Source organism: Tripterygium wilfordii, chromosome 10, assembly GCF_013401445.1.
Source record: "Tripterygium wilfordii isolate XIE 37 chromosome 10, ASM1340144v1, whole genome shotgun sequence".
Taxonomy (NCBI): Eukaryota; Viridiplantae; Streptophyta; class Magnoliopsida; order Celastrales; family Celastraceae; genus Tripterygium; species Tripterygium wilfordii.
This window is the reverse complement of record NC_052241.1, coordinates 1,019,736-1,047,426: the sequence shown is the minus strand read 5'-3', so window position 1 is coordinate 1,047,426 and position 27,691 is coordinate 1,019,736. Positions and strand designations below refer to the sequence as shown.

At 37.4% G+C, this 27,691-nt stretch overlaps 5 protein-coding genes and 1 non-coding gene across 8 annotated transcripts; 1 reads left to right on the top strand and 5 right to left on the bottom strand.

Annotated features, from left to right (window-relative positions):
- Positions 1–619: 619 nt before the first annotated feature.
- On the bottom strand, positions 620–2,338 carry LOC120007474. Its single transcript, XM_038857721.1, has 3 exons — positions 2,207–2,338; positions 2,039–2,104; positions 620–1,651 (listed from the first exon to the last, which is right to left on the bottom strand). Exons 1-3 carry the CDS (start codon positions 2,252–2,254, stop codon positions 758–760), a joined length of 1,008 nt encoding a protein of 335 aa, XP_038713649.1. The 5' UTR covers positions 2,255–2,338; the 3' UTR covers positions 620–757.
- A 154-nt stretch (positions 2,339–2,492) lies between these two features.
- On the bottom strand, positions 2,493–7,560 carry LOC120007476. Of its 3 annotated transcripts, none has more exons than XM_038857724.1 (5): positions 7,196–7,560; positions 6,023–6,126; positions 5,579–5,692; positions 4,106–4,189; positions 2,493–2,603 (listed from the first exon to the last, which is right to left on the bottom strand). In XM_038857724.1, exons 1-5 carry the CDS (start codon positions 7,428–7,430, stop codon positions 2,511–2,513), a joined length of 630 nt encoding a protein of 209 aa, XP_038713652.1. In that variant the 5' UTR covers positions 7,431–7,560; the 3' UTR covers positions 2,493–2,510. The 3 variants fall into 3 exon arrangements, with proteins under 3 accessions (XP_038713652.1, XP_038713651.1, XP_038713653.1); XM_038857723.1 differs by lacking the exon at positions 2,493–2,603 and adding an exon at positions 2,613–3,274; XM_038857725.1 differs by lacking the exon at positions 2,493–2,603 and adding an exon at positions 3,502–3,795 and having other exon boundaries at positions 7,196–7,558.
- Positions 7,561–8,756: 1,196 nt separating this feature from the next.
- TRNAL-AAG lies at positions 8,757–8,837 on the bottom strand. The gene has a single exon. It is a non-coding gene; the product is annotated as a tRNA-Leu (tRNA).
- A 145-nt stretch (positions 8,838–8,982) lies between these two features.
- LOC120007858 lies at positions 8,983–9,880 on the top strand. Its single transcript, XM_038858323.1, has one exon. The coding sequence runs from the start codon at positions 9,230–9,232 to the stop codon at positions 9,524–9,526; it is 297 nt and encodes a 98-aa protein (XP_038714251.1). The 5' UTR covers positions 8,983–9,229; the 3' UTR covers positions 9,527–9,880.
- A 2,966-nt stretch (positions 9,881–12,846) lies between these two features.
- On the bottom strand, positions 12,847–14,610 carry LOC120007857 (chlorophyll a-b binding protein 7, chloroplastic-like). The gene is made up of 4 exons (XM_038858322.1): positions 14,164–14,610; positions 13,866–14,089; positions 13,264–13,778; positions 12,847–13,076 (listed from the first exon to the last, which is right to left on the bottom strand). Exons 1-4 carry the CDS (start codon positions 14,217–14,219, stop codon positions 13,059–13,061), a joined length of 813 nt encoding a protein of 270 aa, XP_038714250.1. The 5' UTR covers positions 14,220–14,610; the 3' UTR covers positions 12,847–13,058.
- Positions 14,611–21,245: 6,635 nt separating this feature from the next.
- LOC120006967 (F-box protein At1g67340-like) lies at positions 21,246–23,059 on the bottom strand. The gene is made up of 3 exons (XM_038857090.1): positions 22,693–23,059; positions 22,440–22,602; positions 21,246–22,341 (listed from the first exon to the last, which is right to left on the bottom strand). The coding sequence occupies exons 1-3, from the start codon at positions 22,941–22,943 to the stop codon at positions 21,565–21,567; spliced, it is 1,191 nt and encodes a 396-aa protein (XP_038713018.1). The 5' UTR covers positions 22,944–23,059; the 3' UTR covers positions 21,246–21,564.
- Between the last annotated feature and the right edge of the window lie 4,632 nt (positions 23,060–27,691).

Below are 27,691 nucleotides of genomic sequence, written 5' to 3'. Positions count from 1 at the left end.
ATTTGTCAATAGTAAGGTGGGTGGGATTTCTTTTTCGTGGGTTCCTTTACAGATTTATGTGTTTCTTTCTCCTCTCCAATCATGCAAAGCTTTATGTTGGGTGTTAGTCCATCAAGGATAAAAATTAAGCTAAAATCCACTCTTTGTTTATGATCAGTAAGTACATTGTTAGAAACAACATGTACAGGTAAATTTTCCATACAATTAAAAGATCAAATCGGAGAGCTTCACGTGCCTCTTTGGATGGTTGTCTGGAACGGTAAGATGGTAATTGGGTACGCACATTCTCATATTTGAAAGGTCGTGGGTTTAACGGTTGAGGAGTACTTTCTCCATAATCATTTGGACAGTTTATTTGGTTCTTTCTAGATAAGGGCTTATAATGTTCGAGGTCAAGAGTTCAAAACAACTTATTGAGATATTTCCTTGTGAAATCTTAATTTTGTGGACTTGTCCCACTTCTGAATCCCTTCTTGCACGGGCTTCACCCTAATCTTATCTAGTGTGGAGTGGGTTGTTCTGACAGTCCAAGGTTTACGCCCACTCAACTATTCGAAAGACATAATGAGTTGGGTAACATATAAAAAGGGTAAAAAGAAGAGAGTTAAAGTGAAACATATACTAAATTTGAGAGGAGACTTTGAGGTAGCTGACAAGGAAGGATTCAATTTCTTTCTGGATCAATTGCTACACACGAAGCTGATAACTAATGATATACATCCTTTATTTTTGGTAATTTTCAACATAATTACCATATTTAACCCAACGCCTGAAACGACGTAGTTTCGAACGATTTTCTCCTGACGAGGCAAGTCACCTCGGACGGCTGGCCGTGAACATTCTCAAGCGTACATAACACGAAGTCCGGGCGGTGGAGAGCGAGCGCGAGCCGCTCCTCTCCGAAACTCAACGCAGTCGCATCAATCAAAACATGCCACGAATTCCGATGAGCCTCGGAGATCCAATGGAGCGAATATCTGGTCCCGTTCACCATAACCGGATACGAGAAAAGACCCTTCGGTACATGCTTACACTTTCGCCGGAAATGTTGACTCAATTGGGACCCTTTGATTCTCAAATCAAGCCAGGTCTCCGGCATCAGAACAACCTTCGATTCTCTCCGATTCGCGAATTCTTTTATCGGATCGATTTGGGGATCAATGATTGTCATGTAGTAATTCCCTCTGAAAAATGGGTAGCCCTCTCCAATCATGATCATCGCGTCCTTGTAACAGGGCATGAACAGGACTAAATACTCTGTTTCGCTTAGTCCACAGTGTTTCAATGCCCGATTTTGGGCTTGAATTTCAGGGATTGACATGAAATTGCCTCGAAATGAGGTTTTCTCGGTTAGAATGTCTAGCAATCTTGAAGTCTCCAACTGGGTTTTGTCAAGATCGGAAGAGACGCCATTGAAGGAAGCAGAAGACTCTCTACTGCCAGAACTGTCGGTGATGCAGAGATTGTTTAAATCAATGGAGTCTGCTTCTTCCACAAGACCATTGTAGTACTGTGGGTACTTTGCGAAGATATACTGTCTCACATATTGCATTTCACTTGGTGTTATAGGACCTGACCATCGAAGGTCAAGGCCATTGAGAGTTGATATGGCCTCAGCTACCAAGTGAGCTGGAATCACCTTATGAGCTCTCTGTAATACATCAGAAAATGTGATTAAACTTGGTTTGATCCCAATTCAATCACTAATTTTGAGAGGAGAAGTGATGCAACTTTTAGTCAAAGAGATATCAATTTTCAACTCAGTCACGGAAAGTTCACATGCTCCAACTTAGGAAATCAAAGTTGAAAATTGTTCTAATATACACACGAGCATATTTATCATTGTTAGGGCAGATTTCTTATCTTGATTTTTTATGTCATACCTGCAATTTGACTGCCCAAATAGTCAAAAGTCTGTCTGAATGTGCATATTGAAACAATGTTTTATTTTGAGTCCTCAAGTTCTCATGTTTGAACATTCAGTGACAAAAAATTGCATCAACTCAAGAAACAAAAGTATATAAGCAGTTAAACTTGCCTTGATGACCATGCTAGTTGGTCTGCTATTTTGAAGAGGGAGTTGATCACCTTCTGCCATAATACCCTAAATACAGTACATAAAAGCATAAACTCTTGCATCATTATTTATCAGAAACCTTGAAGCAGTGAAGCTATTGAAGATCAGATCGAAAACAGAGTCAAATACCTTAGACTCTCCATTGATAGCAAGCTCTTGCTCTGCATCACTAAACATGATCTCTACCTGCTCCTCAAAAACTTGGAAGACTGAACAATTAGCAATGAAGAATGGCACTAATAAAGAAATCAAAAGACATGTTGAAGCAGATAAAAAGTTAGAAAGTGATGACAGCAGTGTCCCACTCTATGGAGCTATGCAACAGTGTTAATATGCTTATTTAAACATATTATTCGAACAAGATGACTAAGGCATCTAGTAAAATTGCAAAAAGATGTAGAAACTACAAACATCTAGGACCCATTTAGAATTATTAATTACAGAATCTTAATTCAACTAGAAGAAAAATTATAAATAATGAAGAAACCATGACTGCTTGAAGACTGCTCATGTAGTTAGCCTGTGACTGCAAAAAAAAAAATTGTAAGAAATGTAAATGTTGCTGTCAATAAAACCCCCATAACATATTTTATTGTAAGAAGAAATGAATTAAAACCCTAAAAAAAATAAAAATCAATCGGTCAAAGTGGAATTCCTGACCTTTCCTGTTAGTCAAGGTCACTTTCTATTGATTATTTACGATGACTATCCTTTTGTGCATAATTGCGTGTGTGCATCCATCAGCTAATCCTTTCATTTCCGAATAAAAAAAGAATTTATCAAATAATAATATTAATAAAGTGAAGAGAATACATAGGCAACATGAGGCCCTGTGTTGCTGTTGGCACTTGGCAACCACTTGACGATAGATTTGTTGATTATCTCTTCGGACTTAGGGCCTATGGTGCATGAAGTCAAGAATTCAAACCAACCAGTTGAGATATTTCCTTGTTGAATCCTAGATTTGAGGGTTTGTCCCACTTCCAAGCCTCTACCCGCATCAGCTTTGGCCAAGTCTTACATGTCGCTAGCATGGTCTAGACTATTCTGATGGCTCTAGGTTTACGCTGCCCACTCAGCTGTCCGAAGGATATGTTGGGCTGAGTGATCCCTGATTACGAAAAAAAACAAGAAAGTGCTGCTGTTGGTGGTCGAAATTGCAGTTGTTAGCATGGAAGCATCTGGTCTACAACCACTCTGTAAGACCAGTCACAATCTTTAAGTCACAGGCTTGACCACACATCGACAGTTAAATAGGCTATGTATTTGGTCTTTTGTTGAAAGGGCATCTCAAGCAACCTTTCTTCAACCACTGTCCACTCTCTGTCTCCCCTAAACCACACTTTTAATCAAAGCTACAGTACCTAGATGTAGGCTTGATGCTTATAAAACCAAATTATATGTTAAGCATCCTGAGGTTAGCATGACACAATAACGCACTAATCAGTGCTTGAAATGGCTATTCAAGAGAGAACTAAAAGAATACAATGCTTACTATATAGAACAAATGATTTCTAAATATTAATCCTTATAGTTGGTTTTAAAAAAACATAAACAAGAGGTAAAGAGCAGAGAAAAATTGAAAGAAAGGATCGAAGAGCGGATCTTATAGATAACCCTGGATGATCAGCATACTATACAAAAGAAGAAAGAATTTCAAACTACAGAAAGTACTTCATGCGATCATCTCTCCGCATGGCATTGTATACAGCTTGGACCTGGAAAGCACAGTAAATATTACAATATGTTTCTGGAACTGTTTGCACAAGATCATACACACATCATATCTTTAGTCTACAATTACTTTGATACAAGCAAGCCCCGTAATTAATCTCCAAGTTCTTTATAATATGTATTATCCTCTTTCCTAATCTTTTCAGATTTTCAACAAGATAGAAGATTATCATAATATTTAATAGAAGTTAATTCCACATATTTGTACATTGCCCTTCATTAGCGCATGGTTTGCTCTCAATATCTCACCGGACAGATCTATGTATAAACGGAGAGAGGGAGAGAGAGAGGAACCTGCTCACTGGAGACAACTTGAACAGGACCGATGTTGACAGATACATATTTTCCCCTTGATGATACTTTTTGCCTCACACGCCCCTGTGAGATAGAAACATCATGTAAAATTCAATCCAAGAGCTTGTTTCTGAATAGTTTTGGGTGACTAAATTTAGATGCATGGAAGATGGTCATTTATCCAAATGAAGATCAAATAGGAAATTAGAATCCACCACTCACCATTGATTTTTAGTCATCCCAAAAGGCATCATTAAAGAGAGAGAGAATCACATGAACATAGAACTAATTAGTGCAACTTTACATTTCTCCGTAGAGCAAACTTTGAGGTTATAACTTTTGTCTTATGCGCAAAGTAAACAAGAATATAGTAAACATGGAAGGTAAATTACATGGAGTATGAAACTCCCTAAGCCTAATTACATTCTTGGATGTAACTATAATTTCAGATCAAGCTGACCAACCATGAAATTAAACCTTTCCCCAGGGTTTGGAATTGTTTCTAGGCACAGGGATGAGGATAAACATTGTTCAGCACGTATGTTCAAGAAAACAGTCTGAAACATCGATTATGTACCAGCGATGAAGAAAGTCCTGTGGAGTGGATTGACCAGATGCTAAAGATAGACTGTAATACTTGCACAGCCAAGTATACCAGCATTTATTCTCACATTACAAACTAGGGAAGAAAAAAAAAAAAGGCAATCCACAATACTGTGAAGGCCATCAACAACAAAACATGCTCAACAGTCTCTATGTCATAGATATTGAACCATTAAGTGTAGATCAAAGCACAATCAGACGCTGGAATCAAGTTTTTGTGCCCTGTAGATGGGATACGACATTTTGAATTCAGCAGCTTGTCTTCACACTAAACTTCTAAATCAACCTTTTCATACACTCATCCCATTGGGCCTTCTAGATATCTCTCTGATGCAGATATCTATTCAGTTGAGATCCTATGATTTCTTCACTCCAACTTTGCAATAGCTAAGAGGAAAGCCACTTTAGTTATCCTCCAATCACAAAACAAATAGTTATTTCTACTTAAGTCCAAGCAACACACAGGAGAAATCATTTATCAGATACCTTGGTATATTACTATCAATATGATCTTCGCCATACACCCAGTGGCCTTCCATCAGAACAACAGCAGTTCACAAGTTTCCGGCTAGATCAGTCCACGCCTGTCCATTCTAGCACGAAAAACCTGTTCTATAGAATTCTATAGTAATTTGGCAGGCAACAGCAGTTTTGTGCATTTTGCAGTCATGTTGTTACTACCCAAATCCACAATACAATAATGAACTGCTGTTACAAAGTTACTAGTACAAAATTTGTGATGTTTAATTATTCTCCTAATTCATATGACCACGTTGGGATAATCATTGCTGAAGTAAAACCAAAGGGCATGGGTGCATAAAAGAGGTATGTTCCCAGCATTAAATTAACTGCAGCTAACAGCAGGTTTACCTCAGGAATTGGCTGTTGGATTACAGATTCAACAGCAACAACCATAGCTTGCACAAAATCTTCACCTCCAGTTCCAATAGCTGTGAACCCTCTAACAGTTGGATACGAGTTTACCTGGTAAATTAGTGATACCGCTGTAAGATCAAGTCATATCAAGTTAATTTAAAAGCAAAAAAGTAAACCACTCTTTCTAGGAGCCTAAATGGCAAAGCCATGACAGCATCCATTTATCTAATTCTAAAAAAAACTTATTTCCCCCTCATCAAATAAGAACTCATTCATTTAAAAGCTCCAAATCATAAATGTAATAAAGTAGACAAGTCGCAGTTCTACATATCTTCCTCAGGAGCAGGTTTACATTATGATGCAATAGCAAGATTTTTCTCATTAAGGCTTTAAGAGCTGAATGAGCTTTTCCATGGATAAAAAGAACCAGAAATATACCTTTTGGTCTAAAGCAAGCCATTCATTTGTAGAATCATCTGCTACTGTACCTCCAATAACCACATTTGTGGTCTGTCCAACCCTTCCCTCTGTCTTTGACACCTCTACATCCAACACCAACAAGATACTCATATGAACTTGAGATACATAAGTACGAAATACCTGATTTGAGGAAACATTTAAAGGTACAGGAAAATTCAGAGAAAGCATCATGTCATCCTACTCTCTTTTTTTTTCCTGGAGCAATAAAAAATTATCAAGAGAGTGGAAGATTCCTAGAAGTATGATCAAATTAGAAATGTGTACACTATTACATCCAAAATTGGAGTTTCATTGATAACACTATTATTTCTAACTAATTGCATGGACTGCATAAGTATAAACCCTTGAATTAGACAAGCAAATTTCATTTCCTTCTAACGCCCTTCTAAACTACCCAGAGACAACTAATGGAATGGATTTGACAATACTTGACTTCAGGATTTGATCTCTTGCATGTACATACAAACATATCAACTAGGTATCTGAAGGCAATGCTCCCAAAGACAATTTCCTCTGCCTTTTATTGCAAGCTATTTACAACTCCAACAACCACATGTCAACACCTCTTCTACACTCATTCTGCTCCCTAATTCTTTTGAAATGGGTCTCTGGTATTCAAACCCTAAAAGTCTCAAGGAAGAAAAAAACAACCATGTCAACTTTGTATCAAAAGGCAATGCTTCCCAAGACAACTTCCTTTGCCTTTTTACTTTTAAGTTATTTACAACACCAATAACGTCATGCCAATTGCTCTTCCACAGTCCATGCTCATTCTCCCAATTCAAACCCCAAAGCTGTATGCATCATTACATTGAACTAGTCCTTATGGTAAATATTCAGATGTAGAAAGTTCATTCTTCAACAATTAAAGATATCTGCACCACTCATATGATTTAAAAGTCCCAAAAACTGCTCAATATTCATTAGCAACAATCCACTATGGTTCAGTACAGCAAGGAACTTAATCATAGGTTCCTCCAGAAATAAATCATCTATTAGCCCTAATTCTGTTTATCTATTAGGATCGCATATCAATTAGTTTTAGAGTTCAACACTTATACAAGAAGAACTACAATTGAATTATATAAGGCATCATCAACCTTTAAACTTCCAAATAATGGTAAAAAAAACCTGAAATGGCTTTGAGCACGGCTTCTTGAGGAGGACCTTGATCATGGTCGTCCCCGTACGACGTCGACGGCCCCTCCTTGTAAGAGCAACTAAGGCGATGAGCTCGTCTCGCAGCCAAGTGAAAATCTCGACCTCTAACGGTCCTATAATGCTTCACGGGAAGTTCTCGATCGGGACGGAAGGATAGACACGGCTCCATCAAGAAGACGGAACGCAACACCATCCGACACGCCATCTTCTCCGATTCTCTGCGGTTTCTTCTGATTTATTAAATCTGTGACAGTTTTTTTTTTTAACAGGCAGTTCAGTGGATTTTCGAGGTTTATATATGGATTTGGTTCTGATTATCCATTGGATCATTCAATCAACGAGATTTTTTTTTTCTATATAAAATATGATACGTGCGGCGAGTTTACACTTAATTGTGCAATTAATGATTTAATTGTCAATATTATCCGAAAGGACAAATGCCGTTAATATTATCCGAAAGGACACATTTGTCCTCGTGTGGACGGGCATTTTACAACTAAAATACCCCAACGGGATCAAATTCGTACAAGAAAAAAGCCCTAATTTTAGTTATGAGTAATGCTAAGTCTACTCAAAATAGAATTATCCCAAATCTATGTGTCAATGTGAAATAATCATTGATTATAAATATACATATAGGACCCACATCTATGTGTCATGAAATAATCATTGATTATAAACACACGTATATGACATACTTAACATCCAATGCTCAACATTAATTGGGGTGTACGGAATTTAAACTTGAGAATTTAAAATTGAAATTTGTTCTAATATGCACATTCGAGCAAATTTTTTACTAATCGAGTAGTCAAAAATGCTAATGTGGCATAAATAAATCGTATAAAAAAATCTGTTTGTCTTTGTGTGTGCATATTAAAGTAATTTTAAATTAAAAGTTGATAACTCTTTCAATGTCCAAAAATTATATTACCCGATTTTCTCTCTTCAATTTATAAAGGGCCTCAGATGGTCTCAATCCAAGAACAGAGAGTCAGCACATAAACAAAGAGCCCAAAAGTGCTGAGTACTAAGAGCTAGAGCCCAAAACCTAAAAAGACCAAAAGTTGAGCTAAAGAGCAAAACTATGGAGTCAGCCCAGACCCAAACAAAATGGCCCAAAATACAAGCCCAAGAGTCAGCACAAAAACAAAGAGCCCAAAAGTGCTGAGTAGTAAGAGGCAAGAGCCCAAAGCCTAAAAAATCCAAAAGTTGAGCTAAAGAGCAAAACTAGAGTCAGCCCAGACCCAGACAAAATGGCCCAAAATACAAGCCCAAAAAATGCAGAAAATGGCCCCAAAAAAAGTTGGGGTAGCTTTAGTCACACCCTGTTTTTTCTAAAGACACCCCAATCTAAGTTGACCATCCCTTGTAAAAATCCTAAAAACACCCCAATCTAAGTTGACCATCCCTTGTAAAAATCAGTTGACGGAGTGTCTTTAAAAAACATCGGGGTGTGACTAAAGCTACTCAAAAAGTTGAGCTAAAGAGAAAAACTGTAGAGTCAGCCCAGACCCAAACAAAAACAGATTGTTGAGAGTGGGATTTGAACCCACGCCCTTTCGGACCAGAACCTTAATCTGGCGCCTTAGACCAACTCGGCCATCTCAACTCAATGAGAACAAGAGTTTTGAGCCTTTAAAAACCTTTAAATCTTGTTCACGCACATGATACCATCGTTAACCGTTGATCGTATTCATTCATACACAAACTGCATCTATAAGTGGCACACCCAAAATAAACCCCCCAAAGAAAATCAAATCGTGTACGTCAAGCGAGGAACCAGGTAGCCACACAAAGCAAGCAAACGAGCGACGCCCACCAAAAGACAACTTCGTCTTCGCTAAACTCCAAAAGACTCATCAAAGCGAAGCCACCACCAAATACTCGCCGAGTCGACGTGTTCAACGCCGTCGCCACTATAAATCTCCTCCCAATTTTAAATACCAAGAAAAATCAGTACACTTCTTCGTATTCTCTCTCAATCTCTCTTCAGCCAAGAAAATGGGTGGACCGATCGTGTTGACTCAGTTGGCCACGGGTCTAAGCATGCTTGCCGGAGCGGCGCTCGTAAAATCGGTCATGGACCAGAAGCCCATGGCCGGCCAGTTCCCTCGGTGCCCTAGTTGTAATGGCACGGGTCGGGTTACGTGCCTGTGTAATCGTTGGTCTGATGGAGATGCTGGTTGCGGGACCTGCGCCGGGTCGGGTCGTATGTCGTGCAACAGCTGTGGCGGGTCTGGAACCGGTCGACCTCTCCCTGTTCGGCTCTCTGTCCGTCCACCGAACCGCCCGTCTTAACTGAATTGAACGGGTCTTTGCCGCCGGAGGAGTTCATCTGGGTACCGTTCCTCTCATACTTTTTAGATATATATTCTTTTAGAAATTCAACTATGTACTATAGATAGAGAGATGGAAGATTACAGGATTGTAATCTAAAATATCTGTGTAACCATTTGATACTGTTTAAGAATTCGTATAAAATTTATTGAGTTTATGGTATAATTTACGTTTTGGGTCTACTTATGGGATCTTCATTCTTCATGTTTGGTATCTATACTGTAGATTGAACTGAATCAGATTCAGTCTGTTGTCCTTGTAGCTAATGGTACTTTGAATTACGTTTGTGATTTTTTGTTTGTTTGTTGAAATGAATTATCATTCGAGTTGTATATTGAATGCCAGAGAAAGAACTAATCTAGTAGGCTCTTTATTTGCTGGTTGAGAAAATCTTTATAATCTTTATGATGAATTGATAGATAAAAGAACTGTAATATGCAGTACAGTTTAGACTTCGGGCACCTATTATTATCTCAGATTTAACAGGCATACAGGAGGTTTGTCTGTGAAATAAATTGTGAAAGCTATTTTGGAAGAAGAATTTCTTGGCACTTTAGAACAATGACAAAATTGAGGGGTGTAATTAAGTTAAAAGCTTATCCTTGTGTATTAGGTTACGGATCATCTTTGTATATTAACCACTTAGTTTTCTTTTACGTAGTCGAGCGGGACTCTAATCAGTTGTATATCTCAACATCTTTGACTCTTCGAGTGCTCACAATCCAAGCCACATGTCCCATGTGTCACCGCTTATTGTTACGTCTTCTTGAGCCACACTATAACTGAGTGTCCCCGCTCTTTCTTCATTAATAAACCAACGAACCAAGCCACATGCTGCACTCACGTATGATACCACTCTTCGTCGTTAACTTGAGTCACAATCTCATGTGCTCACTTACATCGGCTAACCACACAACACTAAGCCACATACATGTGTTTTCACCCGTCACCATCGCAATTCCAGCCACTCCTTACCAAGCCACGAGTCAGCCCTAACCATAACTATCGGCTCCCGACACCATTTGTTGGGGAGATAGACTGGGAAGTGTCCGTGTGCATACATGTGCGCCCATGGTTAGGTTATGGGCCACTTGTATATTAACCATTTGGTTTTCGAATACAACCAATGTGAGACTCTAATCACCTGTGTATCTCCCAACAATGCTTACCAGAAATGTTAGGATTCAGCCTGTTTAGGTACTCTCCTCTTCTGGTCCGCTGTATAATCAGCCAACACCAAAATAACCTTGTTGAGTGTCTACTTTTAAAGCCTATGAGGCAACAATGTCATCGTCAATAACCTTGGATCCATTGATATCATTTCTCAACCAAGGGGAAACCCCTTAGAACAGGCCATGTGTACTTGAACTTCTGCACATGGTTCTAAAATGTTAGGTACCAGACCCATATACATCTTAGCCGACAAAGGCCTGTTGTGAGTGGGTAGTTGTTGATGGAGAATGAATTTGTAGCTAATATATGAAGCATTGTTGTTAAATGCGCAAGGCGCAAAGGCCTCCAATCGCCTTGAGGCTCAAGACACACAGTGACCTTGCCTCTCAAATTCAGGGATTTCAACTTCTTACCTGTGAAGTCATAAGAAATATGTACTGTACTCTTTGCTCGAAAATAAATGGATTAGAGTCTAATCTGTTTATAGTTTAAAGTTGATAAATATGATCCACTGATGCTTGTAGAACAAGTTGTGACTCTAACAACTATATAGCAAACATACATTTTGTTGGACTAGTACTGTAGTCTTGTTTGCTAGGGTATTTCTTTGTCAGTTGAATATTGTTTGTGAACTTCTGATGGCTAAATTATTTGTAAATAGGTGCTTTGGCCTTTCTTAGTTGTCTCTTTTATAATGTTGCTTCTGAGTGATTTTTAGTTTGCTTTACATGAACAAAATATAGATTTGATCTGTAATTTATGTGAAATAAAAGAGGAAGATTGACACTTTTAAGGTATGATAAGCAATCTCAAAGTGCCTCTTCTTGCTTTGTTATCTCTGTTGTTGAAGATTATTTGCTATTAAAAGTTTGAGACTACCTTATAAACTCTTGCTCCTACATACTATCATACTATGTGAGGTTAGATACAACTATTATTGTATTTCTGGTTAAGTGAGCTTATGGTGGAAAGAACTCAAAAGACAAAAGCTCAAAGAAGAATAGTTTAATTTCCTCGTCATTTGGAAATAGGCATCACTTCTTTTCTTATCCAGACAAGGACAAGCCGCTGAGATCTCAAAGTAGATAATACTCATAATTTAGTCTTAATTTAAGCACACAAGAATGTAGCGACTTTGGGTGTAATGACTGGTTTTTTTGGTAGGCAGTGACCACTCAGGTCCTTGACATTGAACACTAATTACTCTCTTATGCTGATATGGATTCCATATATTGATCTAGAAAATATAGGTTACAGTATAACTCATCTTCCCCAGGTTATCAAAAGTTGATAAATTTAAAAATTCATCTTAGAATAATCATCCTAGCTTCTCAATGAATGACCTCAGTGAGTTCTGGTGCAAAACCTTTAACAAGTTTTTAAAAGTTGTCTTGTTTTGAGCTAATCAGCATACCAGTCCTTTTCCTTTCTAATTTTACACAAATACCTGTTATGTTATCTTTTTTAGTGTAGTTTTAGTGTTTAATCTTTATGCACGTTTTAATAAATTCACAAAACTGGTGCTGAAATAGGTCTGTTTTTGTAACATGTAAACCTTAAGTTTGCATATTTAAACTTTTCCTTTGACTACTAATTAAGATGTCACAAAAAGAGAACAATGTGAAATATAAGGCCTTATGCGCGCATCTTCTTGTGTCGTGTGCTCTATATCATGTTATTTGATGAGATGAAAACGCATGTGGGTTCTTTACTTCTCCTGTGATTCTTCCTTTCTTATCAATGATCACTACATTTTGCTTTGATACTTTAACCTCTAAAAAGGGCTAGGGATATGTACATTTGAATTAGGGTAGAGAAGAAGGGCTGTTCAGCATACAGAGTTCTGGTCATTGAGTACGTTCCCCTGATGTATGTCTCTTTATCCTTGAACTCCTACCACTGTTTACATTGAACTCGTGATGTTTATGTTACATGGAAGCACTCTTGTCACTCTTACAATTTAGGAATTAACCTGTTCTAATTTTGATTTGAACTTGTTATAAATAAGTTTTGTTTTCCTCAAGATTGAAAATTGCTGGTTCTGTATTAGTGCTACTAATTTCAATTTTTCCGGTTGGTTCTAAAAATCCAATATGCCACTGCTTTTGAGAACAATTCTTGCTACTAATCATATTTTGTATACTTAGCACCTAAAGTTAAAGAAGAGGTATTTGTACATTGCATGAACATTCCATAAAAGGCACAAATATGGGCATTAAAAGTTCTAGTGATACAAAGGCTCTTTCCGAGCACACAAATCTTCCAAGCTCCTCTCTTGGTAAATATCTTCATCAATGTCCGTCCCACTCTTATTGCCTTCTCACTTGGGAGTGAAAGCCTGAAATGGAGCACCAAGTATTTAGTATAAGTATGCAACTAAGATTTGAGTTTTTACTGAGTAGTTTGAGCTCGAGTTGGATTGAAACTAAGTACATGTGTATGTGTTCATTATGTGTTTGAGATCTTTGATGTTATTGTCTAACCATAGCCAAAACATGCAGGAGTCTGGGAGTGGTGTTACTCACTGCAAAAACGGTGGCATGACCAGGATCAGCAAGGTGAGCAAAGAGGTTGTCAATAGGTCCAGTGCCAGTGTAGATGTGTTGGAACCAAGCACCCATCACAGCCAACATAGCCAATCTCCCATTCTTGATCTCCTTTGTCCTCAATTCCTTCACTTTCTCAGGGGATCCACTTCCCCATCCAAGTGGGTCAAACCACAACCCACCTGGGTACCCAACATCAGTCCCAGTAAGCTTGTTGTTGGGGAAAATTGGGTCAGTGTTGACACACCCTGGTTTGATAATGTCAGCCCATCTTCTTCCCTCTGCCCACCCAATAAAGATCAGCTCAACAATGAAAAGAGTGGTGGTGTCAGTGAAGTATTCCTGTTCTCCAGCTGTGTACCATGAAGGAGTGTTTAGGATGCCAATCTTTGTCAGGAATTCTGGAATGAAAATCCCAGCAGCACCCAACATTGCCCATCTGCAGTGGACAATTTCTGATTGAACGTTCCATCTTAGGCTGTCAGGATCAGATGCTGTCAAAAACCCATTAACAAATCAAGTTAATCAACTCTTTTGTACAGTTTGTGACAGGTGATAGTTAGGTTATTATAATGGCTTACAAAGTCCAAGAGGATCAAATCCAAAGTCTCCAGGGAGACTGCCATCAAGCCATGGAGGAGGAGTGCTGCCTGGGAACCAGAGAGGCCTCTCACTCTCTGCTACTGCACATACAGCAACAGATGATCTTGCAACAGGTGCTGTATATTTCTTCACTGATCTCAGTTTCTTTCCACCAAGGAATGCGGTCTTTGTTGCCCCCACAATGGATCCACTCTTTTGGGAGCTGCAATTTTCACCATCTAGGGTTATTTTACTATACTTATGTTACTAGTTATGTTGAGAAAGAAAGAAACTTGCCTGGGAGAAGAGACAGCAACAGCTGCAATGGCAGAAGAAGCACAAACAGAAGCCATTTTTTTTCCCTGTTTTCTTGGTTTGTGCAGGTAATGGGAGAGGAGAAGAGGCAAAATCTGTTAAATGTATGGAGGGAAAGAGGGGCTTATCTTGAAGGGATAGGAGGGTGATTGTGTAATCAGCTAATTGGCTGCCATTTGGCATTTAGAATCTCATGTGGAGACCCTCCACCTCCAGTTGTTTTGCTTGTCCAAAAAAATCACAAATTGGTGGCTCACATTTGATCCCATGTTTCAGCTTCTTAGGCCTCTTATGTTTTCTTTATTTTGCAAGAAGTTATACAGGCTTTAGTTTTGGAGGCCCTTTGGAGTCTTCCCTTTACTGTTACTTCTTTAAGGTTTAATTTTTTAGTAATCCAGTCTTGGGTTTTACTGGACCGAACCAAGCTTTTATACCATTGAATTACGTAACATTTTTTTGGCATCATTTGTCGATAATCTCAAAATTGTTAATCACTTGGTTGATTGTCTAATTTCGATAGGGTCAAATTATATGGACTCGGAAGGTTTTGAGTTCGATTCTTATTGGGAGTGTGGACATGTTGAGCTTTGGCGTAAGTTACTCTATAGTCAAGTCAGAAATTTCGCTTTGACGCACGTTACGTTGTCATTAAGTTGGAAATTTTTGTGAGCGTGGGTTTGACTACTCGAGTTTAGACACATATTGAATATTCAAATGGTAAGCTCATATGATATGATTCTCGATTATCATTTTTTTTTTTCTTTCAAACAGACAAGATTGTAATATACATAATTTTTTGCTCATATTTTGTTGAATATTGTGTGGGAAGTTTTCTTCTTATATGCGATTCAGCTTAACCCACTGTGGAGAACGAGATGACATTCAAGCCTTTTCGGCCTGAATAACGTTTCATGGGGGCTTGCACTGGGGCCCAAAATTACATTATTTTGATTAATCGGATGGGCCATTACCTCAACAACTAAATTGGGCTTGTTAACCACATAGACAGTAGGGCCATCCTATCGGGCTTTATTATTAGTTCTACCTGAAACTCTGAGAGTTTGAACTTTGAATCCCTAAACTTCTTAATCATTGGGCTGGCCTATCAAAAGCATGACACAATTTGGGCCCCTGCAGCCCACAAAGCGAAAGGGACTTGCCACTTGCCAATACAGTGGGAGGGAAGTAGGGAAACAGAAAGTAGAATTGACTAAGAACTCCGAAATTCAAAGCCCATCTATCAAAATCTTCTAAAATACACACTATGTTTTTTTTTTTAAAAAAAAAAAAAAGGTTTAAAAACATGCAAAATACACGCACCACAAGAGAGGAATAAGAAACCCAAAAATCTAATCTCCCCCGGTATGCCACAACTTTGGCCTTATCTTAATTTCTGAGCCAGAATCATGACACCCATTAGGGCTCACAACCACACATGCTTAGATATGGCTTTATCTACCAACTTGTCTTCACAGCCCCAAACTTTGAAACTTATTTGATTGGATTGATTTTTGTTCGTTCAGATCTAATAGATCGAGTTTAAGCTGATATCGGATGTATCAAATACAAATTTATATGGTAGCGTTGTCGGTTAAAATAAATCTACCAAAAATATCAAAACATCTTAGATACAAAATCTACCTTTTCATGCAAATGCATGTGCATTGCCATCACTAATGTGATTATGTATCACAAAGAATTATAGTCATCTAATTATGTCTAATGAGAATATACATACATACATATATATATATATATGTTTCTTTTTTATTATATTTTTTAAAAAATTGCTGCTTAGTTGCGGAGTGAACAAGCGAAGAACTAGCACTAGCTGAGCATATTATTGGGTTGTGTGGGTTTGGGTTGTGTGAAAGTAGTAAATAATGTAACATTTGATTGTTATAATTACTGGAAAAACAAACTTCCCATAAAAGTAGTATTATTATTATTATTGTGTCGGGCACGTCTTCCTCCTGAGTTGGACCCAACATTTATCATCTTGTCTATGAAAGTCGTAAACAGTTAATTAGCTTAATTAGTGCAACTTTCTGTGCATTCAAGGACAATATAATGAAAAAGATATGTGATTAATTTCCCTCCTTTATTGATATTCTAAATTTGTAACCAATAGAGAAGAGAAGTGAAGGGAAGAAAAAAAGAAACCATCTATATATTCTTCGTTTGCACGGTACACTTGTTTGGTAAACGAGAACAAGAACGACAACAAAAGATGCAAGTTTGTCTTTTCAACATCTAATATTGACCTAAACTCGGGTTGTCAAACCCACGTATACAGAAGTTTCTCGCTTAATGATGGGGTAAGTTAGGTCAAAACCTCATGCATGGCCACAAGGGTATTGATCCCAATGAGAATTGAACTCAGAATCTGCCGAGTCCATACGTACCGTTTGGCTCCAGAGAGATTCACCAACTAGGTTATCACCCGAGTGGTTCTTTGCAAGGTATACTTGATATATGTACACAATTTTCGAATTAATTACCAAATAATTTGAAATAATTATGCGATTTTCTATGGATTAGGCAATGGATTCTCATTCTCCTAGGTATACCAACTCTTTCACATAGAGACAACATATTCAGTGGCTAATAATCAACAACCAAATTCACCATAAAATCGGAGGTTATTGATCAAACACCGACCAAACATCATAATTTTTTGTTTCTATTACGTGTTAATGTCACCCCATTTGATTTGCTTAGCCTACTAATCAACCTCTCATTATCTTTGAACAGGAATAAAATCAAGATGGCCGATCTTCAAGCCCACCAACTGGAATCTGGGAATTAAAAGTCAAATTATTCGGCATATAAGTTAGTTTATAAGTTATTAGTTGTTGGCGGTGTTAGAAGAGTTCACTCAAGCTTGTAAGGTCTTTTTTGGGTACATTGGATGTGGGGAGAGTGATCAAACTCTAAATTTAATGTCTAGGTGTGGAAATGCATTATCAATTAAGATGGAGGTAGTTCCCGCTCAAGCTTATAAGGTATCCCAAACTACAATCGAAGTTTCTATATTAAAGGAAATTAATTTAATGAATGAATGAGCGAGGTAGATGAAATATAGCTATCCATAATGACGTCCTAGTAGTTTAGTTGTTATAATTTGTCGAAATGTGTTTTCATAAGGGACAAGTATTAACATGGGCCGCATAATACTCATTTAGAGTTGTTGCCCTTTCAATTATATTATATTATATGTGTAATGGTAATCACTTGGGTGAATAGCGTACATGGTGAATCTATATGGGTTCAAATCATATGAACTCGAGAGATCTTCGATTCGACTGCATTGAGAGTAATACCATTGTGGTTACGAGTTCGATTCCCGCAATGAGTAATAACTTTGTGATCATACATTGAGCTTTTGTCAAACTTATCTTATTGTTATATTGAAAATGTGTGTGAACGCAGGACTGAGTACAAACCGAGTTTAAGTCTATATTAAATGTCCAAATCACAAGCTTGTATGGTGATGGCTTCGACCATACTCAACCTTGGTTTAGCATGCATGCGACCGTGCACGTGAGGCTCTCAGGCAGCTGCTTCGGTCTCGCTCAAATCAGTTTACGAGGTTAAGCCCATAGCAATTACGTTAAGTAACAACAACATCCTCTGCATTGTGTGGCTCTAAATTCTATGGTTTTCCATTTCAAGATAGATAGAGAGGAAAAACTTCCTCTTTTACATCTCAAAGGCATTCCTGGGACTGGCGAGACGGGCAGTCGCCCATGGCCCCAAATCCCCATAACCCATATTTTTTAGAACACACTATTGAGTTTTATAAATCAACTATAATATTTCAATGAAAATGATTCTGTTTCGTTTGTAAATAAACACAATGATTGTTGTATACCGTGGCAAGCTGAGCCCTGCTGTGGCGCCACCTAAGCAATTTTGCTCCAAATTTTTCTTACGTGGCATGTAAGTGATATTCCAACCAAATGAGAAACCAAAGATAGCCCCGTACTATTACCACGTATGTCGATACAAGAAGAGACGTGCACTCCAGGCTCCAGCGACTTGAAATCAAATCATTTTAACCAAAATCTTAAGTGAAGGGATGAGTTGACCGACATGGTAAACTTGATCGCATTAATTCTTAGTACATGTGGAAAGTTGTGAATTCAAATCTCATGGATATTCTCATTATTACAATTTATAAGGTGGATTTTGTCTTTCCGCATTGGGCCTCAACCCAAAACTCAATTGATCCGTGGATTACAGAGTTTTTCATATGGCTCAAAATTGCCGGAATTTGCCAATCAAATGTCGGATAGACATTTAGGTGAGTTGCAAGAATAGCTACTGAGAGAGATGATCATGTTCATACTTCATATTATACATGCTGAACGACAAAGTTATCCATCACGTGACGTTGATGGTGGAAACTTTTGCATGTGTTGTGTGATGCGTTACCTACTACTCCAGTCTTGTCTATATACATACCACTTGTCGTTTCACGTAGTTTCCTGCTGTCGTTTCTGAAATCTTCTATAAAGCATTATATAATAAAGTGCAATCACATGGAAGTTAAGTTTTCAACTTCAAAGGCAAGAAAGATGAGAAGATAGAGATAAAAAGATGAGAAGATAGACCCTAAAGCTTTCTTTACACCTTCGTTTTCAAATCTAAATACATTATTGTCTTACTCTTATCACTCTAGGTTTCCCGAGGGGCTTCCACGTGTCATTGAGTTAGGAGTCTAATCCTGACCAAATCCAATTTCTTTTTAAAGGATCTTTGTGTTGGGATATGAAGGTATATTACGACCGACAAATGGATTCGTAGTTCTACAATTTTCCTTAAAATTTAAAGTCTAAAATTCTCATCCGATGGTTCAAAATATGTTGAGTTATTTTTTTAATAAAGTCAAGAAACATATGTAATAAGCGAGAATGACCTGATATTGTTTCAATAAAATTGAGACATTACAAGAAACAACTTCTTTATCGGCATTTTAAAACTACCATTGATTTTTGTAAAGTGTCGACATTGATCAGAAACAACACTTATGAAAGTGCCGTAAAAACGCCACAACAGAAAGTGTCGATAATTAATAACAGCGTCTATTGAAAATTTTAGGACTCCATAATTATTGAGAGCACGAGTAATTCTATTGTTTCTAGAAACCACGTCGTATTATGGACCAGACAACAGTCTGATAGACGATTCACTGACTATACCACCGGTTCAATTATATTGAAGGTCCAACCCCAGTGACATATTTTTATTGCTCTCTTTAATTTTGTCTATAAATTGTAAGATATTTCTTTTTATATTCTCTGTAAATAGTATGATCTACGAATAGCTAGTGGAAAACAATGTATGTAGTTGTGACAAATTTTTTATTATTTAAAACAAAACCATAGTATGGTATAAATTATCAAGAAATAAATTTACAGTGCAGATAGGGATTACAACTGTTAAATTATAAACATATGATTTTATGTGCATCATGTAGTGTAACCCATAAATTAGGGTTGTAAAAATTTATCAACAAAATCGAACCGTCCGGTTACCAGACCGAAATAACTGCCATTAACAGATTGTCTGATTGGTTAAATTTTCGTCAAAAAATCAAAAATAATCGGCCGTGTTACCATAAATTAACTTTAAGTCTTTGCGTTAAACTCAACAACTGAGATAATTAGGATATCATTTGTTGAGATGTTTATGATTTTCGGTAAATTTAAGCATATTGATTGTGTAGTACACTCGATGGTACAACCATGGAATCAGAATCAGAATCAAAGTAAACTCCTTTAAACATAAATAAGAAATCCCAAGTACTTACATGTATATTTATTCTATTATTGACCCAACCACAACCTGAATTCTAGTGGTTGATACTTGATAGCATTAACTGGGCTGGGGCTGGGCCTGGACCACCCAACCAACCAATTAGTCCCCAATTTCACACAGCACCCAATAACAAACACTGATAATAAATGTCCATAAAAAGAAATATTTAAGTGCACTCTCCACCATTGGATGCTTCATCACTTTCCAGCTCTTTTTCATTACATAAATCTAGTAGCAAGTTGTAATACGCCTCTCTCTTTCTGTCTCCCATTTCATTACACTTTATTTTCCTTTTATAACTTATTTTCTATTTTTCCCTGGGATAGAGGAGCTTCAATTCTTGCTCCAATTCTCTGCCAAAACTTACGTTAAATCATGAATTAAAAAGTGTATTGGACTATTTGAGTGTTCATAATATTAGAATATAATAGATTTTGAATTTTTTTCTACATAATAAATTCTAAATCATAAACCCTAAAAACTAAAAGTGAAGTCATAAACTCTAAATCCTAAAATTTAAACCTTAAACACTAATTCTTAACTCTTAAACTCTAATATATCATTTTCAACAAAAAAAATCATGATTTAACATAAGTTTTGATAGAGAATTGAAGCAATAATTGGAGCCCCTCCCATCCCTATTTTCCAGTTATATATCTTGATATGTTCTAGCCTTTTCGACTAATTATTCGAGATTACTTTTTATATTGTATATTCCTAGTCTTTTTCTTATTTTTCGAACAGCTAAGTGGACATAAACTTCATACTATCAGAATAGCTCGTACCACATTGAAAATAAGACTGGACAGAAACTCATGTAAATGAAAATGTGACTCTTAATCCCTCCCAAAAAATGGATTGAAAGCCGAGGAAAGGAGGAAAATTTATGGGGAAATACTCCCTGTTGGGGCCTATCCCTAGCTGCTCGCTCTGTCACTGACGCCAACCATTCACATTTTATCTGAATCTGAATTTTCTCTACCAAAAAAAGAGGGCTATTGGATTTCCCTTGCCTTTGCCACAAAGCTAAGCCAATTTTCATGTCCTCTAAGTGACAAAATTTTATTTATCATTTCATGAATATTCACAAAACCTAATTATCTCAATATAAAAATATAAATGACAATCAATGAAAGATGATTCGATTGATAATCAATGGAATTACATATATACGTATCCAATGTTCGATTCTAATAAAAAACATATTTCTCAATCATATTTTTGAAAAAAAAAAAGGCAAAGGTCCGGAAATTGAGTTGTAATTTAATAATTTACCGCGATTGAAGCTAACAATTACTACTCTTCTGCTACAAAAATAAAAAACTGAAAAACAATACAAAGAAAATAAAAAACCTAATTACTCAAAAAGAAAAAACCAAAAACAATCCCCTTGATTTTACGGATTTACCCTTTTCCCTATACAATCAACGGGGAGCAAAATCTCTATTTGCCGCCTTCAACGGCCACAATGAAAGATTGGCCACCTCATTATCTCTCAAGATTTCCTTGTCCTCTACCTGAGCCGTTACGACTCCGACGTATGCCTTACGCCTTTAACCGTTAACTCTCACCCATAAATTCATCTTCGCCGTTACCCTCAACCCCGCCCTCGTTGCCATCGCCATCGTTGTCAAGCCACCGTTCAACGGGCGTGCAGTCCGCCTTGTGCCTCAACTTCCAGTCAAGCGCCTGACAAGCGCGTGAGCAGTAGTTCACGGCCCCACAAACCGAACATCTCCGAAACTCGTGCTTTCTTGTCTCGGGTCTCCCGCAACCAGCGTGCGAGCATAGTCTAAGACCCGGACCCGGTGATCCGCCCCGAGTTGCAAACCATTCGGTTAAGAATCGGCTCGATGGATGTGCCTCCGGAGCCGGGACATCATATCCAAAATCACTTAACAACGGACAACCCACTCCGTTCAATTCGGCATTATTGGGGCTGACGCTAAGACTCGGATTCGGGTGTGGATGGTGGTTCCAAGTGACCCATGGGCGCGGGGGGATGGCAGGAGCCACCGCAGACGAAGAAATCACGGCGGCTAACTCACGACCATTGGCTTGAACAAGAAATCTGCGTCCCTCAGCTATATTCTGACGCACGCCGTAGCCATCTTGAAGGCAGTGCCCAAGCTCCCGTAGCGCGTCGATATGGCCGAGGAAAGCGGCTCGAGCGCATAGAGCAACACCGGCCCTTAGGTCCTTATCATTCTTTGAGCCACCGCTGCCGTTGAATTGTATAACAGCGAGAGAGTACAGAGCCGGCGCGTGAGAACTAATCGCCGCTTTCGCCATTAACGAAGCTCCACTTCCGCGATTTTGCAAACAGTAGAATCGAATCTGCGGAATTCATAGAAATGTTCATTATAACTCAAAAAAACAGAATCTTATCAACAAAATTATCATCTCTTCCGATTGTTCAAGTGTCGAGTCTTTACCATGCCAAGAGTGTAAGAAGCCTCAACATTTCCGGCGTCAGCACAGAGTTTCAAGAACCGGTGAGCAGACTCCGACCACTTCTCCGCCTTAACAGTAAACACTCTCTGTGAAGCTCTGGATAATACTAGAGAATTAAGGGCTAAACTTTTAATCCTCTTGCATCTGTTTCCCGAAAACAATCGCGTTAGTTGTTTCAGAGAATCCAAAATGAAAAACAAAAAAATCATCAATAGAATAGAATCATAAACGTACGTAGACAAAACATTGATGAAATCGGAGGGGCAACCGGCGGTAGTACTAAGCTTGCAGAGAATAGAAAAAACAAGATCGTCCGGAAGAGAATCGAAAAGATCAATCTTTCCGGCAACCTCCGGCGAGAGCCTCTGCCTCTTTCTCCTACAAACCATGGAATCATCGGCGACATCTCTCTTCTTCACTATTCTCGCGTTGTAATCAACACCCACATCCGGTCTCGGATAACAAACGCTTCTCCTTGTTCTCATCTCTATCTCTGATAAAGTGAAGAGAGAAAAAGCAAAGGGAGACCTCTATATAAAAGAGGGAACCAAAGAGACCAAAACAACAACAAAGACAGAGCCGAATCCATGCAAATTACAGTATTGACCCTCTACTTGTCCTATATACGGTCAAACGACGTTGACCAGATCTATTCGTTCGACGTTAACAAACTCAGGCAGCGAATTCTGGGCTCTTCGTCGACGACCAAACCATTTAAAGAGAGGTCAAAAGTAAGAATGAGCAGTGTAACAGAAGAGAAAGATGGTTCAGTTACACTTTCAATTGTTTTTCCTATTATGCCCTTCCTTTTTTGGTTACAGTTTGTTGGCCATTTGTTAACAAATCACTGATCACATGTCTCTTGCCCTGTTTTATTCCAATTGAAGTCATCTTGGACACCAATATTAACATGGAATAAGTGCTGTTTTAACTTATAAGGAATGTTATATTCGAATGTACTAATCAGATAAAAAAGAAAATTTCAATGTCCTGGACAAATGTTTATGTTGAAGCAGCGACGACAGATCATTTAGTATATTTACTTGGTGATACGTGGAAATCTTGTTCTGTTTCCTAACGTATAATATGAGGATCAAACTACCTTCTTCGGATGTTGATGATGTTGCCTCCTTGTGAGATGAACAATATAAGCTAAGAGGTCTCCCGAAACGTGCTCTTAGGCAAAGACGCTTTGATGTTTAGGTCAGAACGCAACGTGAGGAAGTAGGATATTGAGAACTTGTAGGTTGGATATTGAGAATTTGTAGGTCGGAGCTCTCAAATATGTAAGTAAAAGAAGTAAATTGTGTGTAGATTATACCTGTTTGGAGGTGTCTTTTAATTTACTTTATAGTGGTAGAATAAATCCTACTCGGTTTTCGAGTATGGTTTTTGTTTTAAGGAAGTTCTAACTTTGCTAGGTAACAAGCTTTTTTGGCGTTCGAATTGGAGAAGGATTCCTCCTTGGGAGTTCCATTAATTCCTTTTTGGACTATGTGTGATCCTCCCGATTTTATCCAAGATAACCCTATCAGATGTCCTGAGGTACGTAATCAAGTTATCTGGACGTTATGTAGGTATGGACAGTGAAGTATTCTTTATTTTGGGTCTAACCGAGGTAGCCTTCATAGGGAATGTACAGAGATACGTTTTCAGAACTGTAACATAACTATCACGTGTTCACTATTGAGTGAAGGGTATTTTAGTATTATCACCTATAACTCAACCATGTAGATTGAAAAACAAATTGAGATTGATTGGGATGAGTCAAGAACTAAATCACTCTCTTTAAGACTTCAAACTGTATGTAGCAATGTCGCCCCAAGATAAAATAACTCAGTGATCTCTCTGAATACTAGTGATCGATCTCTTTATATTAGTATCCTCTCCCCATAATATCACTAAAAGAACTGCAGTATAATTTTTACGTCTTTCTCATCTGTAGAAACTATAGAAGTTTTTCCATATATTTATACATTCAAAAATAAACGTTTATGTTTTCTCTTCAAAATCTGATCGACGAGATGCAATAAAAGCTTCGCATATTTGGAATTCTTGCTATTATACTTGCTACAACAAGATCAATCATTTCGTTATACGCCAATTTCACACCAAATTTGTGTTTTATACCCAACACTTCATTTCATAATAACGTCACATTAACAACTTAGGAATTTACAAACCCTAGAAGATAAATTACAATGCCGAAGAACAAATGCCAGACTAATACCGAGCAATATCGAGATGAATTCACACTTTTATTGTTAATTTATACAACGAATCAAGGTTTAACAGATAACACGAGACAATCGACCTTTCTTTCTTTTCTTTTTGTTGTAGAGAGTCAAAATTTTCGCTCATTTCGCTTTCGGGCCTGATTTCATTGTTTGACGAAATCATGATTTACTGGCTCTTTTTTATATGGATCACATGATTTACTCTCTCTTACACGAACTCAATAATTACAAATTTGAAGGGGAAAAAAGGGAGTGGAGTAGAATAATTTCAGTATTTCTGTTTTAAACACTGAAATTCCGACGATAGAACAGAAAACGGAGGTTGTGGTGGTGTAAAAACGTGTGTGATGGTGTCACGTCGCCGTAATTTATACAGTGACCGTCACATCCGGCTACTGATAGAAAAGCTGAACGTGAATGAAATAGTGGAATCCGGATTGTGCGAGTAAAAGTGGATGCGATGGAGCCATGGAGGATGAGTTACGTTAGGGACTGACGTGGCAATAGAGGAGCGATGTCCACCATTCACGTCAATCCATGTAGGACACCACCTTGTCTACCTAGTGCTTTTCGTCATCGGTGGCAAAAATTTGATTTCGGATTCAACAACATCACATTATTATGAAAAATTTACATGTTCAGATCCTAACATGAATTGAATTTTTAACGTTGATCAAATTTGGATTGATTTAAATCCAGACAAATAAATCGAACAATAACTTAATATAGGTTAGGGTTCGGATAAAATTGATGTGTTAGGACCCAAACTCGATTTTAAACCTAACAAAAATTTTGTGTTTAATTTGGACCCATATTTCGGACATATAAATTATGTCCAAACTTAATTTAATCCGGATCGAATAAATTTAATCATTCGAACTAGAGAGAGTTTGTCACCCCTACCTTTAGTTTGAGGACTCTTTCTCCAAGTGGATAAACATAATTAAGACTGAATCCGACTTTTAACATGATATCCAAGTAATAATAGTTCTGGTTGCAAAAAGATTGCAAAATAGAGCTGCCACTTGCCCCTACAATTATGGTGAAGATGTTCTTAAAAATTAATGTGATAAGATTTTCTTATCTTAGGTTTACTGATTAATTAAGTTAATAACATAATTAAGCATGACTTAGTCTTCTTTTTTTTAATATATAAATTGGAACAACGCTACGAATGTGCATTGGTTAAATTTATGAGCCCCATGTAACAACCTACAAATCACGCATGCTAAACAAGTTAATGACAAAATTCACACACACTCTCGATGGTAATCGGACCCACGACCTTCAAAGATGATAAATTCTTTACTAACAAGTTGAGTTAGGGATTGATTCCATATTCATGCTATAGGTCTTGTTTAAAAAATTACTTTAAAAGGTGGAAGTTAGAGTGTTAATTCCTCTCTAATGTGATTTCTCAAACAAAACGTCAATGACGTAGAGCAGCTAGTTTCCTGCTTTTCTTTGTCAATTTTATTACTCTTAGCATTATTTAAACAAATATTTCTCTTTCGTGGTCCAGATATTTGTCTCCTTTGGATGGGATGGTTTTGGGGAAATATTGAATGATCTCCCAATTATTCTGTTTAGCTTATTAATGTTCAAACTTGTTTCTCTGTGTTAAGTAGGCATGATTGAGTTCAAAGACGAAAACGTTTCAAAGGTGTCAATACATGTATTTTCTTGAGACTATACATCATTTGTATTAGAGATTGATATATTAAACATCACTAAATACTAGCTTATAAGATGAGACTTGTTTCTGAACTTTTATTTCTTCTCTGTTTTTTTTCTCTCTTTTTTTTTTTAAATTTTTTTATTAAGATATTATTATAATTTTCTTCAAAATTAATTTCAATTTTATTTATAAAAAAATATCTTGTACGTTATAAGTTTGAAATTTAAATTAGTAATAATTTATAATTTAACATAAAATATAAATTTCACCAAATACCTAATAACTTATAAACTATCTTATTTTTTACGACATATAAACTAACATATTTTGAAGACAAATAAACTATACCAAACATCGTTACTAAGAAATCCAAAGAAAAAGAGAGAAACCACAAACTCACACACCAAACTTTCTCATTTATACACATCTAGCGATCCTAACCATTGTTAAGAACCACGCCAAATGCGAGCTCATACATACACCCAATAGGTCCATGTCATTCTTAATCAACTACGCAAGCTCAATCACCATCCACAATTGAACTGGTTGTAACCAACAGGCTTCATTGATTACCATATAGAAAACTTGTTGAGTGATTAAATAATGCATTTGTCTTATTTATCAATAGATACGAACATCCCACATCGCGTGTCAAAATCACAAAACAAATCTAGCAATCCTAACCGTACAATTAATTCACAAAATCACGAAACAAATAATCAAGAAAATTAACGGAGATGATTGATGAAGAACAAGATATATTGCCGACGTAAAGATTTGAAATGGATGACATCAAACCATTGAGATAGGAATGCCCCAACTAGTAAAGAGATTTGTTGCGGCGGGACCCACTTTTGTTGGAAGTTTGTAGGACAGCTGGACAGGTGGTTTGCTCCCTCTGCATGGTGCACTACTCTTCTTTTATCCCTGAAACGTGGCAACATTGGGGCCTTCTTGGCGTACCCTTCACATGCCACGTAAGATTAAATATTGAAGTGAAAACTAATCAGAGCCGTTGACACGTAACATGAACAGACCTTTATTGGTTTGACTATTCAACATATCACGTGAAGGAGGATTAGGTTTCCTTTGCTTCAAAGATTCTGAATTAACACGCCACAAGTACCTCATTATGCCTGACTCCGTGACTCGTCTGATCAATTTTGACATTTTATTGTTGGTCTCTTCCTATCCTCTTTGACTCTGTCAGCACGTCAACCATTCATTGCCCAGTCAAGAAAGGTTAAATGACAGAACCATCCCCATATATATCAACGGTAAACAAATAGGACAACATTAATGATATATCTTAGTTATC

Bases quoted from the DNA above. Each gene is read 5' to 3' on its own strand.
- LOC120007474 (XM_038857721.1), bottom strand. From the start codon at position 2,254: ATGTTTAGTGATGCAGAGCAAGAGCTTGCTATCAATGGAGAGTCTAAG. The intron at 2,105-2,206 runs GTATTTGACTCT...TACTGTATTTAG, and splicing joins CTATCAATGGAGAGTCTAAG to GGTATTATGGCAGAAGGTGA. The intron at 1,652-2,038 runs GCAAGTTTAACT...GATGTATTACAG, and splicing joins CAACTAGCATGGTCATCAAG to AGAGCTCATAAGGTGATTCC.
- LOC120007476 (XM_038857723.1), bottom strand. From the start codon at position 7,430: ATGGCGTGTCGGATGGTGTTGCGTTCCGTCTTCTTGATGGAGCCGTGT. The intron at 6,127-7,195 runs GTTTTTTTTACC...TGTTGGATGTAG, and splicing joins CGTGCTCAAAGCCATTTCAG to AGGTGTCAAAGACAGAGGGA. The intron at 4,190-5,578 runs GTAAACCTGCTG...TCTATCTCACAG, and splicing joins TCCAACAGCCAATTCCTGAG to GGGCGTGTGAGGCAAAAAGT.
- LOC120007858 (XM_038858323.1), top strand. From the start codon at position 9,230: ATGGGTGGACCGATCGTGTTGACTCAGTTGGCCACGGGTCTAAGCATG.
- LOC120007857 (XM_038858322.1), bottom strand. From the start codon at position 14,219: ATGGCTTCTGTTTGTGCTTCTTCTGCCATTGCAGCTGTTGCTGTCTCT. The intron at 14,090-14,163 runs GCAAGTTTCTTT...TGAAAATTGCAG, and splicing joins GTTGCTGTCTCTTCTCCCAG to CTCCCAAAAGAGTGGATCCA. The intron at 13,779-13,865 runs GTAAGCCATTAT...GGTTTTTGACAG, and splicing joins ATTTGATCCTCTTGGACTTT to CATCTGATCCTGACAGCCTA.
- LOC120006967 (XM_038857090.1), bottom strand. From the start codon at position 22,943: ATGAGAACAAGGAGAAGCGTTTGTTATCCGAGACCGGATGTGGGTGTT. The intron at 22,603-22,692 runs GTACGTTTATGA...TTCGGGAAACAG, and splicing joins TTCATCAATGTTTTGTCTAC to ATGCAAGAGGATTAAAAGTT. The intron at 22,342-22,439 runs GTAAAGACTCGA...TGAATTCCGCAG, and splicing joins CTTCTTACACTCTTGGCATG to ATTCGATTCTACTGTTTGCA.